General features: G+C 41.4%; 2 protein-coding genes across 9 annotated transcripts in view; one reads left to right on the top strand and one right to left on the bottom strand.

Annotated features, from left to right (window-relative positions):
* EPS15L1 (epidermal growth factor receptor pathway substrate 15 like 1) overlaps positions 1–20,025 on the top strand; it is a 323,253-nt gene that overhangs the window by 58,115 nt on the left and 245,113 nt on the right. For 3 of the 8 annotated variants that reach the window (XM_077252875.1, XM_077252865.1, XM_077252884.1), the window contains 6 exons: positions 8,979–9,038; positions 12,702–12,938; positions 13,020–13,177; positions 16,235–16,391; positions 18,275–18,310; positions 19,563–19,625. In XM_077252875.1, the coding sequence (XP_077108990.1) occupies positions 8,979–9,038; positions 12,702–12,938; positions 13,020–13,177; positions 16,235–16,391; positions 18,275–18,310; positions 19,563–19,625 (711 nt within the window). The remainder of the gene's footprint in view (positions 1–8,978; positions 9,039–12,701; positions 12,939–13,019; positions 13,178–16,234; positions 16,392–18,274; positions 18,311–19,562; positions 19,626–20,025) is intronic. The other 5 variants (XM_077252909.1, XM_077252901.1, XM_077252929.1 and 2 more) reach the window with 3 other exon arrangements.
* C1H19orf44 (chromosome 1 C19orf44 homolog) overlaps positions 1–20,025 on the bottom strand; it is a 497,340-nt gene that overhangs the window by 305,628 nt on the left and 171,687 nt on the right. The gene's annotated exons all lie outside the window — the stretch shown is intronic.

The following is a 20,025-nucleotide window of genomic DNA, read 5'->3' as shown; positions in this document are numbered from 1 at the left end:
GACTCCGACTCCCTCATACATGTTTAAGTGATAAATTTACTGTAGTTAAATGGTATCATCAGGCTTTTAATTATTATTATGATACAATAATCAAGGTATTTAGATGGAACATGAACATATTTATTGGAATACAACTTTAGAACAAAAAAACTTTTGCATATTTACAATTTCTGATGCACTATGCAGTGTGGAAAAAACAGTTTTCAACAAAAATGTACTGAATAACATTTGTGTGGTCTATGAATTTGTTCTGACGAATAGTATCGACTCCATGAGATCCTCCTTCATAGATGACCTCAAATCTGACCTAATTATTTTAAGGTTAGAGAACAACCTTTCTACACTAACTTGGGTTGGTGGCAAAGCAGTAACCACATGGGCAACATCTCTAACAATTTCAGGGTGTAAAGGAATTGCCTCTTGCAGTCAGTTTTGATGTTCGATTGAAATCTTCTACTTCTTTGAGAGCAAGTGAAAAATGTTGCTGAAATATGGTCAATCTGTTTTCTATGGGAGTGGAATCTTTTTCCATGCGGCAACGCTTTGCCTACTCCATGTCGTCCAAATACTTTTCGAAATCCAACTCATCTGATGAGGATGAAGAAACGGCAGGAGCAGCACTGGTAGGAACCGAGTCCTCTTGCTCTTGGCCATCCTGTAGCCCACTCATCCTAACTGCTACCTCAATCAAAGCTTCTTTTCCTTTAGTAAGCTGTTGATCATCCAGCAATATACAATGACTCTGGTCCACATAAACAGCTGCCAGAAGAATTGTATTTTCTAATAGCAGTGTGTCTCTCCATTTCATTGAAGCAGCAATGCCATCTGCCATTAAACCTCTTTAGGACAGGCAAAACAGCAAGTTCTTCCACTCCTTTATAAAAATGCCAGTAGTTAAATCCTCAGCTTGTAACTTTTTACTCACTGTAAATGGGTAATGAAGCAATTCCTTCAATTCAGCCACCTGTGTCCATTGACCTTCATGTAGTGTTACCTGAGGGCAGGCCATATCTACAACGAAGGGTTTCAGCCCAAGCAATTGCTCAATCATTAAAGGGCCATTGTCACCCCCCTCCAGCCGTTATAAACTAAAAGAGCCACCTTGTGCAGCAGTAATGCTGCATTCTAACAAGGTGGCTCTTTTAGTTTTTGGTTCAAGTATTCCCAAAATAAAGCGCTTTGAAACTTAGCCAAAATACCTGTCTTTAGCCAGGGAGGCGGGTCCTCACTCCCCAGCTTCAACCGCTACTCTGCCGTCACTCAAATCTTCAGGGGCTTTCGGCGCCACCCCCTCTGCGCTTTTTTCTCTTCAAAACCGGCACCTGCGCTGTGTGTAAGCTCTGTCCGTGTGACGTCCCAGCCAGGCTTGCAGACTGCGCCTGTGCGGGCATTGCGGCCACCCACCTTGGGAATCCCAGCCCCGCAGTGTGTTATGCATTATGTACAGTGCGGGGCTAGGATTCCTGGGCATGCGCACTGCGTGTGTCAGCCTGTCACCCAGGTCCCCCGCCTTACAGTGTCTGTATACTGTATTCAGCTGATTGTGCCTCCTCATACAGTATACAGTACAGTATATAGTATAGTACAGTATAGTATACAGACGCTGTAAGGCAGGGGACCTGGGTGACAGGCTGACACACGCAGTGCCCATGCCCAGGAATCCTAGCCCCGCACTGTGCATAATGCATAACACACTGCGGGGCTGGGATTCCCAAGGCGGGTGGCCGTAATGCCCGCACAGGCGCAGTCTGCAAGCCTGGCTGGGACGTCACACGGCCAGAGCTTACACACAGCGCAGGTGCCGGTTTTGAAGAGAAAAAAGCGCGGAGGGGGTGGCGCCGAAAGCCCCTGAAGATTTGAGTGACGGCAGAGTAGCGGTTGAAGCTGGGGAGTGAGGACCCGCCTCCCTGGCTAAAGACAGGTATTTTGGCTAAGTTTCAAAGCGCTTTATTTTGGGAATACTTAAACCAAAAACTAAAAGAGCCACCTTGTTAGAATGCAGCATTGCTGCTGCACAAGGTGGCTCTTTTAGTTTATAACGGCTGGAGGGGGGTGACAGTGGCCCTTTAAATAGGTGCTGCCCCACCGAGTGGCTTGAACCACAATTGCCCCTTTTCCAGCACGTCTCTTCAAGATAGAATCAATTTTAGGGGTTCTGGTAGCAATAGCCAATTTTCTCACTTTGCTATTTAGAGTTCCAGCATGTCCCTCTTGCAGAATATCTCATTGCCAGCTGCAACGTGTGCACAACACAGCGCATGTGATGAATAGGAAAGGGGTGTGAAGCAGCTTCAACAAGATCATCTAATTGTAAAGAATCATTTTGCTGTTGTTCTTCAGTAATATCTGTTTGTTCCTCCGTTATGGGAACAGGACTGTGGCCTTCCATCTCCAACATAATGAATGTGAAATGTTCTTCTAGCTGCTGTTCACCTTCATTATTCTCGTTCATCAGTTTAATTGTACTTATCATGTTTGAAGCATTATCAGTTACAATAGCAAGAACCTGTTCTTTTGTGAGTTCATAATCTTGCAGAACTTTTTCCACTAAGGTCTGTAGAAATTGGCTGCTGTGATGAGCTTTAGTATCTTTTACTGCCAGTGTCTTAGTAACAATTTTTTTGTTGTCACAAACATTGAACGTTGGTAGCAAAATAATTCACTTTGTGACGTGTGCAGGCATCCATTTTAAAAAACACAAACTATCACTTGAGAGTCTTTTTAAGATCTTCCTTTTGGTTAAGGGCTTCTTCAATCATTAATTTTCTAATACTTTCTCTTTCCAGAGAAACACCAAGTTTGCGGGCCATTTCTCCATTAAGAGCTATAAAAGCTGGTTGTGCAAATAATGATTAATGGTATAATGTCCTTCACAACAAGCTCGATGAGCTGTCTTTTAAACACAACTGCTGTTGTTGTTATAGTAACTGTCAAAAATATCTTGTAACTGATGTTTGAGATGCTCTTTCCTCCTCCTTTGCCTGGCGGGAAGTGCTGTGCTCTGGTTTCTTGGTGCTGCTGTGATCTTTTTCAATCACAGCTTTGTTAGCTTCTGGGTGGCAGCGTTGTAATTATCTTTTTAGATTGGAAGCTATTGAAGGAACATTTTTGTCACTGCCTGAATATGCAGTGATTTTGGCAGTACAGCATTTGTTTTCATCTGGGTCACTTATACACTGACACAAAGTTTTCTTATCTTGAGTCACTGTGAAATGCTCAAACACAGCTGACTTCATAAAATGCTTCTTAGACATTTTGTAATTATGTAAATTCGCTCTAAAAATTTGGTCCTGTAAAAATAAGGTATATTGAAATTCTTGCAAGAATAGGGAATCATGCACTGTATAATTTAGGATAGAAATAAAACAATCTTTGCATAAATCAATAGGACAGATTATACAATGCCTTGCGAAAGTATTCGGCTCCCTGGAACTTTTCAACCTTTTCCCACATATCATGCTTCAAACATAAAGATACTAAATGTAAATTTTTGGTGAAGAATCAACAAGTGGAACACAATTGTGAAGTTGAACGAAATTTATTGGTTATTTTAAATTTTTGTGGAAATTCCAAAACTGAAAAGTAGTAGAGCGAGCAATATTATTCGGCCCCTTTAACTTAATACTTTGTTGCGCCACCTTTTTCTGGGATTACAGCTGCAAGTCGCTTGGGGTATGTCTCTATCAGTTTTGTACATCGAGAGACTGAAATTCTTGCCCATTGTTTCTTGGCAAACAGCTCGAGCTCAGTGAGGTTTGTTTGATGGAGATCGTTTGTGAACAGCAGTTTTCAGCTCTTTCCACAGATTCTCAATTGGATTGAGGTCTGGACTTTGGCTTGGCCATTCTAACACCTGGAAACGTTTTTTTGTGAACCATTCTATTGTAGATTTTGCTTTATGTTTGGGATCATTGTCCTGTTAGATGACAAATCTCCGTCCCAATCTCAGGTCTTTTGCAGACTCCAACAGGTTTTCTTCAAGAATGGTCCTGTATTTGGCTTCATCCATCTTCCCATCAATTTTAACCATCTTCCCTGTCCCTCCTGAGGAAAAGCAGGCCCAAACCATGATGCTGGCACCATCATGTTTGACAGTGGGGATGGTGTGTTCAGGGTGATGAGCTGTGTTGCCTTTACGCCAAACATATTGTTTGGCATTGTTGCCAAAAAGTTCGATTTTGGTTTCATCTGACCAGAGCACCTTCTTCCACATGTTTGGTGTGTCTCCCAGGTGGCTTGTTGCAAACTTTAAACAACACTTTTGATGGATATCTTTGAGAAATGGCTTTCTTCTTGCCACTCTTTCATAAAGGCCAGATTTGTGCAGTGTACGACTGATTGTTGTCCTATGGACAGACTGTCCCACCTCAGCTGTAGATCTCTGCAGTTCATCCAGAGTGATCATTGGCCTCTTGGCTGCTTCTCTTGTCAGTCTTCTCCTTGTTTGAGACGAAAGTTTAGAGGGACGGTAAGGTTTTGGTAGATTTGCAGTGGTATGATACTCCTTCCATTTCTATATGGTCTCTTGCACAGTGCTCCTTGGGATGTTTAAAGTTCTGAAAATCATTTTGTGTCCAAATCCGGCTTTAAAATTCTCCGCAACAGTATCAAGGACCTGCCTGTTGTGTTCCTTGGTCTTCATGATGCTCTCTGTGCTTCAAATAGAACCCTGAGACTATCACAGAGCAGGTGCATTTATACGGAGACTTGATTTCACACAGGTGGATTATATTTATCATCATTAGGCATTTAGGACAACATTGGATCATTCAGAGATCCACAATGAACTTATGGAGTGAGTTTGCTGCACTGAAAGTAAAGGGGCCGAATAATACTGCACGCCCCACTTTTCAGTTTTTGAATTTCCACAACAATATAAAATAACCAATACATTTCGTTCAACTTCATAATTGTGTTCCACTTGTTGTTGATTCTTCACCAAAAATTTACATTTGGTATCTTTATGTTTGAAGCATGATATGTGGGAAAAGGTTGAAAAGTACCAGGGAGCGGAATACTTTCGCAAGGCACTGTAAGTATAAAGTTTGTAAAATATGTTGTTAGCGTTACTCTGAACTTTCAATGTCAGGCTTGCCTCAGGGTACAGCTCACTAAATGCTTCACATCATATTTCTTCACAGTCTATGAAGAGGGGAGGAGGGAGGGAGCATGTTTGTGCTGAATCGTATTCCAGAACACACACAAATATATGTATCCTTATCGATCCTGTTATTGTTAGTGATATACTCGTTACTCGAGATTTCTCGAGCATGCTCGGGGGTCCTCCGAGTATTTTTTAGTGCTCGGAGATGTAGTTTTTCTTGCTGCAGCTGAATGATTTACAACTGTTAGCCAGCAAAAATACATGTGGGGGGTTGCCTGGTTGCTCGGAAGTAACGAGTATATTCGCTCATCACTAGTTACTGTATTTCCTAATTTGAGATGTTAGAATGTGTGGGAAAAACTGTTTTCTATATATAGTGTATATGCCGTATTTTTTGGATTATAACACTCACCTTTTTCCCAAAAAATGTTGGGGGAAAATGGGGGGGTGTCTTATAATGCGAATGTACCTTACTGGTACCGTTGCTGCAGGCCACAGGCTGGGATGAAGGGGTGTCCGGCGTTGCTGCAGGTGTCCGGCGCTGCTACCCAGTGCTCTGCGGGCGTCTCCGGTGCTAGCGGTTCTGCTGCCCGGAGCTCTGCTGGTGTCTCCGGTGCTGCAGGTGCGCGGCCGGCGCTGCCTGATGCTATGCGGCGGTCTTCAGCGCTGAAATCTCATCTGCCGAGATCTCAGTGCCAAGATCTCCATCTGCGCATGCGCCGATCCACCCGGCAGCCATTTTCCAGGAGTCCACCGCACAGGAAATCATGGGACTGCTGGGGCTCTGGCCTTTCACAAAATGTCGGCAGAGTCCCGGCAGAACCGGGGACCGCCGCAGCAGCACCGGACAGCGCCGTCCGGGCACCCGCAGCATCGGAGACACCAGCAGAGCAGTGGGCAGCAACGCCGGACACCCCTGCAGCACCGTCAGGCATCAAAGACACCCGCAGAGCATCGGGCAGCAGGGCCAGACACCAGCAGCACTGCTGGACACCCCTTCATACCAGCTGGCGGCCTGCAGCATCACCCCACTCCTGTGTCCTCCAGCAGCAACCCTGGGTCCCCGCTTCACCGCAGCCACCACCCCCGGTAAGCAATAAGACGCATGGAATATAAAAAGCACCATATATTTTATTTTTTTTAAATGTCCTATTTTTCTCATCAAAATTTGGGGTGCGTCTTATAATCCGGAGCGTCTTATAAAGCGAAAAATACGGTAATTCATCAGAGCAGCTAATTTCTCCAAACAGCTAAGAGGAAAAACAAACTAAAACATACACTAGACTATTAATTTATGCAGTTTATTGAAAGTTTAGATATGCTTTAAGAAGTACTTACCTTATTCCTGCTTTCCTGTTCCCTCTCAGAAGTTCTGAGATTAATGCAGGCATTCCTTCTTTGTGTGTTTACTATTTTTTTCCCTCATCTGTAGAGGAGAAGCTTCACTACTTATCATGAACATAAACTGCAGCACAGATTCATTTCAGCTAAAAGTGTAGACCTTAGATCAGGAATAGGACTGACATTTATAGGACATTTCATAACTTTCCCAAATTCTTATGAAAAAAATATTCCCCACAAATTGCATTGAACTACTGTACCCAATTTATTATATACCGTATTTTCCGGCGTATAAGACGACTGGGCGTATTAGACGACCCCCCAACTTTACCAGTTCAAAAATAAAATCTTCTTAAAAGTCGGGGGTCTTCTTATACACCGTATGTCGTCTTATAGGGCCGGTGAATATGTGCCTTTTGGGGGGGGGGGGGAGTGATCCTGATGACGACGAGGGGGCGTCTCACAGGAAAGTGAGTATCCCCCATTACCTTATCATAGCGCTGCAGCGTGGGGTCTCCGTGCTGGGAGCGGCGGCTGCTGTGGTGCGGCGGCTCCTCTTCTGCAGTGTGGGGCCTCTGTGCTGTGGGGTGACGGCGGCGGCGTATCTTTATGCAGTCGGGGCTCCTCCGGCATCTCATTAAAGCCTGGAGGCCCCACCGGCAACTCCATCGGTACAATGCGGTGGCCTCCGGGAAAATGGCCGCTGCTCAGATTCAGATCTCGTCCTGAGATCTCGGGAGACGAGATCTGAATCTGAGCAGCGGCTATTTTCCCGGAGGCAGCTCAATAGGTGCGATGCGGTGGCCTCCGGGAAAATGGCCGCTGGGGGCTGCGCATGCTCAGATTCAGATCTCGTCCCGAAATCTCGGGACACGAGATCTGAATCTAAGCAGCGGCCATTTTCCCGGAGGCCACCGCATTACACCGATGGAGTTGCCGGCGGGGCTTTCAGGCTTTGAGATGCCGGAGGAGCCCCGACTGCATGAAGATACGCCGCCCCCACAGCACCAGAGGCCCCACACTGCAGAAGAGGAGCCGCCGCACCACACCACAGCAGCCGCCGCTCCCAGCACAGAGACCCCACGCTGCAGCGCTATGATAAGGTAATGGGGGATACTCACTTTCCTGTGAGACGCCCCCTCGTCGTCATCAGGACCACTCCCCCCCCCCACCCACCATATACACCCGGCGTACAAGGCGATTCCCGGCGTACAAGACGACCCCCGACTTTTAAGAAGATTTTCAGGGGTTAAAAAGTCGTCTTGTACGCCGGAAAATACGGTATTTTAGGAGTTGGTCCATTTTATACCACCAAAATGGGCTCGGACTCCACGACTCCGACTCTACAGCCCTGGTTTGCTGGTGTAATGTAAAAAAATGTGGAAAAGTACACGGGGGTATGAATACTTTTTCAAGACACTGTTTATAAAAGACATATTTTTGTAACCAATGTAATTATTGTATTCTACCAAAAAGTGTGGGAAACATAAAAGGGAAGGTGATTTCAGGATCAGACTACATTGAGTTTGTAGTCTGTAACTATGGAGACCCACAAAACTGGATAGAAACTGTAAACACAAAGCGATAGAGGAACCCATACAATAATACAAATTCTCCACAAAATAATGTCTAAATTTTTAATAAATTTCAATGAATCAATGTTCTCCATATTGTTTTTACAGTATACGTTAAATTGGACCCATCACCAGGTCAAAGTGGATATTTTTTTTCTATTTTATTTGTGTTGATTCTTTCAGTATTTCTTGCCCTCATGGAAACTTGTGAGCCACACCCCCTTGTAAAGACCATAAAAATTTGTAATATATAAAAAGGCCCATACATCTGGTATCAAATTGCGGATTTAAAAACAAAAAAAATCTCAATGGAGCACTGGGAGCAAAAGAAGAGCAAACACTGTCTACTTTTGAACTGGTCACAGTTGCTCTTTCAGCTGATTGTTTCTAATTAATGTTGTTTATTTCATGTGTTACAAATGCATTCCTTGAGACACTGAATTGAAGTCGCTGTCTTCATCCCTAGACTCGTTTAACTTGGTAATATAACATTAGTTCTTGTTAGTTTAAACAAGCAGATCATAAAGTTTACAATTTTAATGTGTTAATATTTAAAGTATATGTCCACTACTTTTTCATTGATGACCTATCGAGACTTTGATGACCTATCCTATTATCAGCTGTTATTGGTGTTGGTAGCGGCTACTGCCGGCCAGAGATATTCACTAGCAGAGCTGCTCCGATTTCTGATGGTTGCAGAGTACTGCACATCCTCCTCCTGTTCAAATCAATAGGAGGCATATGTAGTACCCTGCAGTGGCCTCTACCAGAAGATGGCCAGCTCTACAAGTGAGTACTTCTGGCTGCCACTGACACCGATAACAGCTGATCTGCGAGGGTATCTGACCCCTGCCGATTAGACATTGGTTAGATGTTGAAAAAATTGTGGACAACCTCTTTACGTGTTGCGTGTCTTGAATGTATATTTTTAGTTATATATAAATGATGGTTATCCTCAGGTTTGGGAACTGAGTGACATTGATAAGGATGGACACTTGGACAGAGATGAGTTTGCAGTGGTAAGTTCCGTATTACTACCTATCTCACTATAATCCACCAAAGTTCCTTCACATGTCAGGTACTGAACAGAAAAAAAATTGCAAAATTCAAAATGAATAGGGTATCTGTTCAGTTTTTAGGTCTTTTGTAGACATTATATATTTTTTGGAGACCAAAATACTACACTTATTTCTCAATACTGCTGTGTAAAGATTGATGTTCACCTTTTATGATGCAGAGATCCAAATCCCCATCTTCTTTTTCTGACATGTATATAGTGATATAATACAATTCTAGGGGTATCTTAATTAGATGGAATAATTACTAAACTTGTCTGTTCACAATTGCTTCATTTATTACAAAGTCAAAACTGCTTTGCCAGATATTTGTTTTAAAGGGAACCTCACACGGCTCCTAAACTGTCTGCATCTTGTGTCAAAACCCTATTCTTCTATTGTAGTAAAGTCCTCGATCTCAAAAAAATCTTAACAGGCTTAGCTAATACTGGACAATATTATGTGTGCTGAATTCACTTTTATGTTGTAAGCAGACTAGCATATGGCATCCAATGTGAGATGCTAATCACCCTCGGCACCTGCTGTGCGGCGAGTCAGTTCTCTGTGCGCCGATCCTCTACTATGTGAGAAACGCAGCACATGTTCGGAGGAGACAGAAAAAGTAATTTCTCCATCTCCTCCATAGCCTGACTGCGTATATCGGACTGCATTGGGATGACATCCGATTGCAGTCCGATGTTTCACACGCACCCATAGACTTGTATGGGTGCGAATGAGTTGAGTCTCGCTGCAAATCACAGCATGCTGCTATTGTTCTCTCACGCCGAATCGGCATTAGAAAATAATCTCTGGTCTGAGCTGCCCCATAGTATAATGTTTGTCCGACTGCTATCAGATGCTTTATTTAGCTACAGTAGTGTTCAAAATAGTAGCAGTCCAATACAACTAAGGGTACCGTTACACTAAACGATTTACCAACGATCACGACCAGCGATACGACCTGGCCGTGATCGTTGGTAAGTTGTTGTGTGGTCGCTGGGGAGCTGTCACACAGACAGCTCACCAGCGACCAACTATGCCGAAGTCCCCGGGTAACCAGGGTAAACATCAGGTTACTAAGCGCAGGGCCGCGCTTAGTAACCTGATGTTTACCCTGGTTACCATTGTAAATGTAAAAAAACAAAAACACTACATACTCACATTCCGGTGACTGTCACGTCCCTCGCCGTCAGCTTCCCGCACTGACTGTGTCAGTGCCGGCCGTAAAGCACAGCACAGCGGTGACGTCACCGCTGTGCTCTGCTTTTACTTTACGGCCGGCACTCACAGTCAGTGCGGGAAGCTGACGGCGAGGGACGTGACAGTCACCGGAATGTGAGTATGTACTGTTTTTGTTTTTTTACATTTACAATGGTAACCAGGGTAAACATCGGGTTACTAAGCGCGGCCCTGCGCTTAGTAACCCGATATTTACCCTGGTTACAAGCGAACACATCGCTGGATCGGCGTCACACACACCGATCCAGCGATGACAGCGGGTGATCCAGCGACGAAATAAAGTTTCAAACGATCTGCTACGACGTACGATTCTCAGCGGGGTCCCTGATCGCAGTAGCGTGTCAGACACAGTGAGATCGTATGTATATCGCTGGAACGTCACGGATCGTACCGTCGTAGCGACCAAAGTGCCACTGTGAGACGGTACCCTAACCAGATTAATCACTGTTTTTGGTCTAAATTATATTATCACTTGTCAAACAGTTTACCAGTTGGTGCAGTAGATTCTAAGAAACCACTAGACTCAGCATTCATGATCTGCATGTTTTTGAGTCTGTGTATTACAATAATTAATTGAAAAGGAGTGTTCAAAATAATAGCAGTGTGGAGTTCAATTAATGAGGTCAATCATTCTGTGAAGAAACAAGTGTGATTCAGGTGGCCCTTATTTAAGGGTGAAGCCAGGACATGTTGTACATGCATTCCTCCTTGAAAGCCCGAGAAATATGGGTTGTTCGAGACATTGTTCAGAAGAACAGCGTACTTTGATTAAAAAGTTGATTGGAGAGGGTAAATCTTATAAAGAAGTGCAGACAATGATCGGCTGTTCAGCCAAAATTATCTCCAATGCTTTAAAATGGAAAGCCAAACCAGCGCAATGCGGAAGAAAATGGAAGACAATCATTCAAATGGATGGAAGAATAGCCGAAATGCCAAAGGCTCAGCCAATGATCAGCTCTAGGATGATCACAGACAGTCTCAAGTTACCTGTGAGTACTGTGATAAAACACGCCTGTGTGAAGCTAATCTCTTAGCAAGAATTCCCCGCAAAGTCCCACTGTAAAAAAAAAAAAAGATATACTGAAGCTTGATACAATTGCCAAATAACTGGCCTATAGAGAAATGGAGAAATATTTTCTGGAGTGATGAAAGTAAAATTGTTCTTTATGGGTCCTAGGGCCTCAGGCAGGTCGTCAGACGACCCCCAAACTCTGCATTCAGCCACATTACACTCTGAAGACAGTAACGCATGGTGGTGCAGGCATCAGGATATGGGCACGTTTCTCTTACTATTGTGCCGGACCTATTACCGCATACCATTGATCATGGACCAGTTTGCATATATTTAAATACTTGAAGAGGTCATGTTGCCTGACACTGAAGAGGATATGCCCTTGAAATGCGTGTTTCAATAAGACAACGACCCTAAACTCCAGTAAATGAGCAAAATCTTGGTTCCAAAATTGAGGTTATGGAGTGGCAGCCCAATCTGCGGACCTTAATCTGATAGGACACTTGTGGGGTGACATAAAAAATGCAGTTTCTGAGGCAAAGCCAACAAATGCCAAATAATTGTGGGATGTAGTCAGAGCATCCTGGGCTGGAGTAACAGGTGCCAAAAGTTGGTTGACTCTATGCAACATAGGTATGAAGCAACTCTAAAAAACTGTGTGTATGCAACTAAACATTAGGTTAGTGATTCACAGGAATGCTAAATCGTCATAAAAATAGAACACATTGAGTTTGTAAAGACAAATGCAAACACTGCTATCTTTTAGAACAGCCCAATGTTCATTGTTTGTTATTTTCTGTAAAGTAGTTAACATTATATACATTTCTCTTCATGTGTTCAATTAGAAAACTGTGTGTAATGCTGACCGGCTGCATTGGTGACACCACGTCTGCACAGTATGACCATTGCAGTCACTAGGCTGATTTCAGGTGCAGACCCTAAGATCATATTGACGCTTACATTGGAAATCTGTATAATTGAGCATATTCATCACCTCTATATGCCCTGACCAGTATGCTCCTCAATGGGCTGTCGAATTGTATTATTGCACCTTTTTTTTTTTTTTAAATATACCAAGTATGCCAGAGATTTTCTGGATGGGTAAGTTCTTAATTCCATTTTTGTATCCATTATTTTAAGTTTTATTGACAATGAGGTATTAAGTTGTGCCCTTTGGCCACTTACCAAAATCCACTGTATTTTTATGCCAGATGTCATGTGCACGTGTATGGTGTTGGCTGTATTATAGAGCTGATGCCCACCGATAATTGTCACAATTGGCTTAAAATAGTAGAAGAAAAGTTGTCAGATGCTTGTATCGTATACTTGTGTTTGCAAGCTGAATGGCATCTAAAATGTAAGTCTCCCTTTTGCAGGCAATGCATCTAGTATATAGAGCTTTGGAGAAGGAGCCAGTCCCAACGGTTTTACCACAGTCGTTAATTCCCCCCACTAAAAGGAAGAAAACGCCAACATTTCCTGGTGCTGTCCCTGTCCTTCCTGCCAGCCCTCCTCCAAAGGATAGTCTTCGTTCCACTCCATCTCATGGCAGCATGAGCAGTTTAAACAGTGCGGGCAGCTTGTCACCCAAGCATTCATCAAAACCAAGTCAGGTACAAAGGATAATATTTTTTTATGCAGTTGCAATATAAACTATTGCTGTGACAGCATGGTTTTATTTTTTCATTCATTAGCCAGCGGTAAATTGGGTTGTTCCTCTGACAGACAAGTTACGTTATGATGACATCTTTCTTCAGACTGACTTGGACATGGATGGTTATGTGAGCGGACTTGAAGTTAAAGACATATTCATGCAATCTGGACTCCCTCAGAATATCTTGGCACACATTTGGTGAGATAAAGGCAGAATATTATGTGATGTTTAAATTTGAACTCTGGTTTCAAAAAACTTTGTATAAATCAATAGTACAAGTGAATAGAAGAAACATTGTAAGATATACAGTATTGTCAGATAAATCTGCTGTGCTGCTTTCTCCAGTCTGACACACTTCTCCCCCCTGCATTATCCTTTCTGCAGAAAAAAACCTCTCCAGAAAAGAGGCCCTGCTAGCACAGTGAGGTGTCAGCTAACACCTCCTATTGGACTCTTACAAGTTTTTTTTAATTCTTTATGTAATAGGCAGTAAAACTAGACACAAAAAAACAATGACCCAGATACATAGGGATAACATTGCACATACAACAATCTAGGTCACCGGATAAACAACAAGGACATACTACATAGGAGTAGACTATAGGAATGGCTGGAATGGGGCGAGATTATTAAGGAGATACAATAGGCATGATCTAATGAGGAATGGGGTAGAAAGCAATCTGGTATAAGGACAGGGGGATTTCAAAGAATGTAAGTTAGCGCAGGTTTGAGCTCTTACAAGTCTTTTTTTCTCACCCCAAAGCTTGATTCACAACTACACTTCTTACTACTGCTATATATATATGTTTTTTTTTCTCCATGCTTCTATCTGTGTGCTAAATAAGGGAAGAAGAGCAGGAATTCCTCTCTGTATGCTGTGCTCTGTATGGCAGACATCAATACAGATGGGGGGTTTGAGTCCTATAATGGCTAGAACTAGTGTTATTCCTCATCTTGACAAATGACAGCTTATTCTGAAAAATTTCTTGAAGGTACGGTCACTGTGTAACTCAATACAACATGCAGTGTTTCTCATAAAGTGCCCACTGAGACTTATTGATGAGGTGTTATTAAAGACAGACCCCCAATGTGTGCAGAACTGAATGAAGATAGTAAAGTAGAAGCTGAAGTTTGCAGCTATCTGTAGCATCTGGGGGGATCATCCGGACTGTAAAAAAAAAAAAGGCATGTAGTTGCTAACAGATTCAGCTACTGCCTGTTAACAAAATTAAATAAAAAAATATGATCCATGTCACTATATTGTGTCAATACAAAACAATTTAAACCAGGCTGTGCCACTATACCCCCTTTCAATATTAAAGAAGGAGAGTACCGTGGGGGTAAATCAAATGACTAATTTCAAGTACATGAACTGTATTGAAACCCATCCTAGATGAGCCTATGCTATAACAGCGCTAGAAGCATAAGGGCTGATACAGTAATGAGGTAGTAAAACTCTACATGGAACAAGGGTAAGTATAGACAAAACTCTCCATTCTGTGCAACTTACATTATTGATGAAGGGTCTGTCCTGCGTCCCTCAGCCCCGACACGCGTTTCATCCACACTTAGCAGTTTCTCTTCCTATTAACAGGGTGGACTACTGGTGTCATGCTGATTGACAGCTGGCTTCCCCCAATTAGCATGTCACCATTAGTCCCATCATGTCAACAGGAAGAGTAACTGCTGCTCTGTTGACAGGGAATAGCCTAATCTCTGGCAGGAATGGTCAATGACCAGCACTTGGTACTACAGACAGTTAGATAAAGTTGAATCACCTAGGAACAATATAAAACTATAAAAAAAAATTTAAAAAACAATAAAATTAATATATATTAATAGTAGTGATCGCCCTAGGTGTTAAAACAAGAAAGAAAAGTGGAAACCACTCATGACCAGAAACAAACTCAAACACCAGTATTATGGATCCACCAGGGAGACCAAACTGGATTATAAAATAATATCTTTATTAACTAATAGTAGCAATACAGAAAAAAATATTTTTTTTTTTAATAAAACAGCCTGTTGTGTGAATCAGGACAGTATGTATAATAAAGGTAAACCCATAAACACAATTCATATAAGTGCCACCAATGGGCATGTGCAAGGTAATGATTCCCCTTTAAGGAATGTAGGCAATTCCCTGAAATTCTTGTCATTGTGCCAGAAAAATGTTTAAAAAATATATATAACAAATATAAAAAATATACAAAAACAATATATAAACAATGTATATAGCAATGGGTGGAGGTCACACAAAAAAGCCGTGCAAAATTGCAGAAAGTAATATAAAGTGCTAAGTGTGGAAATAGATTCAGGGAGGAATCCTCACATGTGCATAGGGAAATCCCTGAGAGCTGTGCAAAGCTGCAGAATCACAAAGTGCAATGTGCTGAAAAAGTGACTCAGGGAAAAAAAAAAAAATCTGGGGAAGATACTATTAGAGCACTTCCTGACGAAGGAAGTGATTTCTGAAACGCATATATATATATGTATGTATGTATATATATATATATTTATTTATTTTTTATTTTTTTTCCCTGAGTCACTTTTTCAGCACATTGCACTTTGTGATTCTGCAGCTTTGCACAGCTCTCAGGGATTTCCCTATGCACATGTGAGGATTCCTCCCTGAATCTATTTCCACACTTAAGCACTTTTATATTGCTTGCTGCAATTTTGCACGGCTTTTTTGTGTGACCTCCACCCATTGCTATATACATTGTTTATATATTGTTTTTGTATATTTTTTATTTTTTATATTTGTTATATATATTTTTTAAAACATTTTTCTGGCACAATGACACAAGAATTTTAGGGAATTGCCTATATTCCTTAAAGGGGAATCATTACCTTGCACATGCCCATTGGTGGCACTTATATGAATTGTGTTTATGGGTTTACTTTTATTTTACATACTGTCCTGATTCACACAACAGTCTGTTTTATTTTAAAAAAAAATAAAAAATTTCTGTATTGCTACTATTGATTAATAAAGATATTATTTTATAATCCAGTTTGGTCTCCCTGGTGCATACATAATACTGGTGTTTGGGTTTGGTACTACAGACAGGTAGCCTCTGTTATCGACGACATGCATTTCATGTCGGATATCCTCTTTAATAATTAAATACATGTTATAAAATAGGTAAATATTTATATGCTATTACTTGAAACATTTTACATAGCTACCTGAATGCTTTTTTATTCAAATCATTTATTAGTGTATAACAGCTAACAGGCCATACTCTACAGGGCACTTGCAGACACCAGGCAGATGGGGAAGCTAAATAAGGATCAGTTTGGCCTCGCAATGTACTTCATTCAACAGAAAGTCAGCAAAGGAATTGATCCGCCACAAGTTTTGACTCCTGATATGATCCCACCAGCAGAAAGGAACACGGCGATGCAGGTAAGCATACTTTTAGAACTATATAGCTTTGTTGATACCTGTTTTTTTTTTTTTTATTGGCTCAAATTATTAATTACACACAGTTTTATTATGTCCTGTGGCATACGTTTTTGCCATAAGTCTATATATTTTAATATGCCCTTATAAAATAAAGACATGAATTACTTCCTTTAGACATGATTTCAGTGGAAGCCAAGGAATCCTTTTACTATTAGTGATAAATGATATATTCTTTCACGTTACGTAAAGTTGCTTTTGGCTTTTAGTAAATTTGGCTACAATTGAATTATTAAGTAGTAAAATTACTATGATTTATTAGTTGCTATATTACAATTATATTTATACTACTTATATTATGTAAGAATTATTTTGCAAATATATTATATAATTGGATATACACTGCTACAACAAAACATAGTACCTTATTTTTTTTTATTTTTTTTTTTACTAATCCAAAATCTATATTAAAACATGTAGTTTTTCTAACCTGTGATAGTTTTTAATTGTTGTTACATGTTTTACTTTGGCAGAAATCCTGCCTAAAATGCTAATCTCAGGTGTAAACTGGAATACCAGAGATTGGCTTTACAGTAGGCACCTCTGCATAGGGAAACTGAGACAATATTCATAACTGCGTTAGGAAAAGGAACAGAAATACAAAATTCATGCAGGGAAACAGAACCGTCACATGACTGTGCCCGACATGGTGTCTCATGTTCAACCAGAAGACATAGCACAGCCTACAGCAGCATTATTTCCAAGATAAAATTACCGACTCTGTGCAAAAGATAACACAGCTTAAAGGGAACCTTACAGCTGATTAATGCTGCCCGAACCACAGGCATCATGAATCAGACAATTGCTCCACTCTAGCAGCTATGAATGTTTTAAAACTGCAGCCAGGGATGAGAAGTCTTGGATGACTAGACACAGAGGTAATGTCCCTGCTGCCTTCTTTCCTCTCCAATAAGCTAGACTGACAGGTCTCTTTACAAGTATTTAGGGAGAGACCTGTAAATCTAGGTGAGCAGAGCGGAGAGAAGCTCACGGGGGACATATCTCTGTGACTATTCATCCATCTCAATTCTGTCAATTCATCCACGGTCACTGTTTTACAATTTGGTTTCTCAGAAACGCTGAACCACAGTGTTCCCCAACTCCAGTCTTCAAGACCCACCAACAGATCATGTTTTCAGGATTTCCTTAGAATTGTGCTGGTGATGAGATTATACTAAGGAAATCCTGGAACCATTCTCAGTTTGTTGACCTAGAGCATTGGAGTTGGGGAACACTGTGCTTCAGAGTTATGGAGAAACCATATTGTAAAACATTGACCGTGGATGATTTGACATGGATGACTAGTCCCAGAGATATGTCCCCACGAGCTTCTCTCCACCCTGCTCACCTAGATTTACAGGTCTCTCCCTAAATACTTGTAAAGGAAGAGACCTGTCAGTCTAGCTTAGCGGCGAGTTCAAGCAGCATGTGGCTCAAGCATCATAAATCAGCAGACAAGTACACTCAAAGACTGTATAGTTATTTATATAAATTAGCTTTATGACATGCAGAAGTTATTGGGTAAGAAGCAGGGTGAAGAACATAAGAGAAACTTTACATTGTATTGTAATCCTGCACTCTGATATTATAAAGGGCTGCTCATGATGGCAAGCTGAAAAGGGACAGGCAGTGCCAACTTATTCTAAAGCTCAGTGTTCAGCTTTTGGCTGTTTTCTACATGAATATTCAGGGGTTGTGTTATGGACAGTAGTGTGTTAAGTTTTATAGTCTTTTTTCTTTTCTTTTCTAGTCCCTTTAAGTAGATAACTAGTGTTAGGCGGCTAAAATTGTATGTTACTTGATAATTGTTTTAATTTTGTTTAAAGTATGCAGTGAAAGCAGCTTGTGTTTTCCATTTAAGAGTAAGTACAATATTTTATTAGATGTTTAGATTATACAGCAGATACTGTATAATTTTCACCTACATAGAGAAATGTAAAAAATGGTCATAATCTGCAAGTGTTATTTTCTCATGCACAAGGTTAAAGGGGTATTCTAGTCTCAATGAATAGATGTTATTTTTGTTTAATTAAAGGTTATGCAGTTTCCAATGTATGTTCTGTATTTTGTCAGTTTCAGGATCTATGCTTGCTGTCATTCAGTAGGCGCTTTATTAATTACTTCCAGTACATACAAGTCTGTTGTGTGTATCAGAGCTCTCCCCTGTAACATAGTGTACTCCTGTGTAATGGTGGGCGAACCCCTGGATGTTTGGTTTCAGCCAAACAGTTAAAAAAAAAAGTTTGGTTCGGGTGTCAGAACTCGAATCCAAACCCCATTCACATGAATGAGGGGCCCAAACATCCAGTGTTTGCCACGCTGTCATGTGCATGACAGTGCGGCAAATACTGCCTCTGATCGGCAGTAAGAGTAATACCGTCAGGCAAAGAGCTGCGGTTCCCACACTGTCAGATGACAGCGTGAGCCCGCAGCTGTGACCGGAGGTAAAAAGTTTACCTCTGATTACAGGTGTTGGCTGATGGGCCTACTACGCCCATCAGCCTACGCCTGCTGTCTCTGATAACAGCAAGAACAGATGCCGCTGTTGGGTGTATCCATCAGCCGGTGCCTGCACTATAAATATATATATATATTTTTTAAATTGCATGGGTTCCCGTATTTTTGATAACCAGGCAGGCAAAAATGACTGCAGCGGGCTGCAACCCTCAGCTGTCAGCTTTAGCAAGGCTGGTCATCAAGAATAGAGGGACCCCTACACCGTTTTTTGAAATTATTTAAATTTTTGATAACCAGCCTAGCTAAAGCAGATGGCTGGGTCTGGTTTTCACAGGCTGGTAAGGGGCCATGGATATTGCACTTCCCCCACCTAGCCCAATTTTACAGTTCGGGTTTGCCCATCTCTACTCCTGTGTACCCATCACATAGCCATGGAGAGATGTGCACCCCTTGAAGTGAATAAATGAAGCTTTCTATTGTACAAGTACAAGCAAAACTCTTGAAAGCTGTAAAAAACAGAAGCAGAAAGATTATTTGGAAATTGTATAATCTTTGTTATACAAAAATTGCTAAAACCGGGAATAACCCTTTAAGTAATCAAATGTTGTGTGTAATCTTTATGTTCCATCTGTGGTTTTTCCCTGCCCTTTTCTCCAGACCCTGTCTGGTTACATGACCCCCATAGGAAATGACATGGCAAACTTAACAGAAATCCGGCGTGTGAGTAGACCCTCACTTAGTACTCCCTTACTGGCATGCCATGTGTTTTTGCATGATCACCTTTTATCCCTACTCTGAAGCATCTTTTTGCAGATTTTTAAGTTTGTCAAGCATGATAATGTATATCAATATAGCATCCCATCGGGGCAATACCGTTGTGAATGCAAGTTACACAGGGATTATAATGGGAGCAGTGGTTGTAGTGTGGGTAGGATGTGGAGACTAAATATAATATGGCATGGTGTACGTTTCTGCACTTTTAATTCCATTACTTTTCGTGCTGAAGATATGTCACTGTGAACCAGATCTGTAAAGCGCCGTGAAATAAGATGGTGCTATATAAGTAAGCATAATAACTACTTAAATAAATGAACCACTTAGTTACTTGTGAATAGAAAAG

Source organism: Ranitomeya variabilis, chromosome 1 (assembly GCF_051348905.1).
Source record: "Ranitomeya variabilis isolate aRanVar5 chromosome 1, aRanVar5.hap1, whole genome shotgun sequence".
Classification (NCBI taxonomy): Eukaryota; Metazoa; Chordata; class Amphibia; order Anura; family Dendrobatidae; genus Ranitomeya; species Ranitomeya variabilis.
Note: the sequence above shows the minus strand (reverse complement) of the source record. Positions and strands in the feature narration are given on the sequence as shown.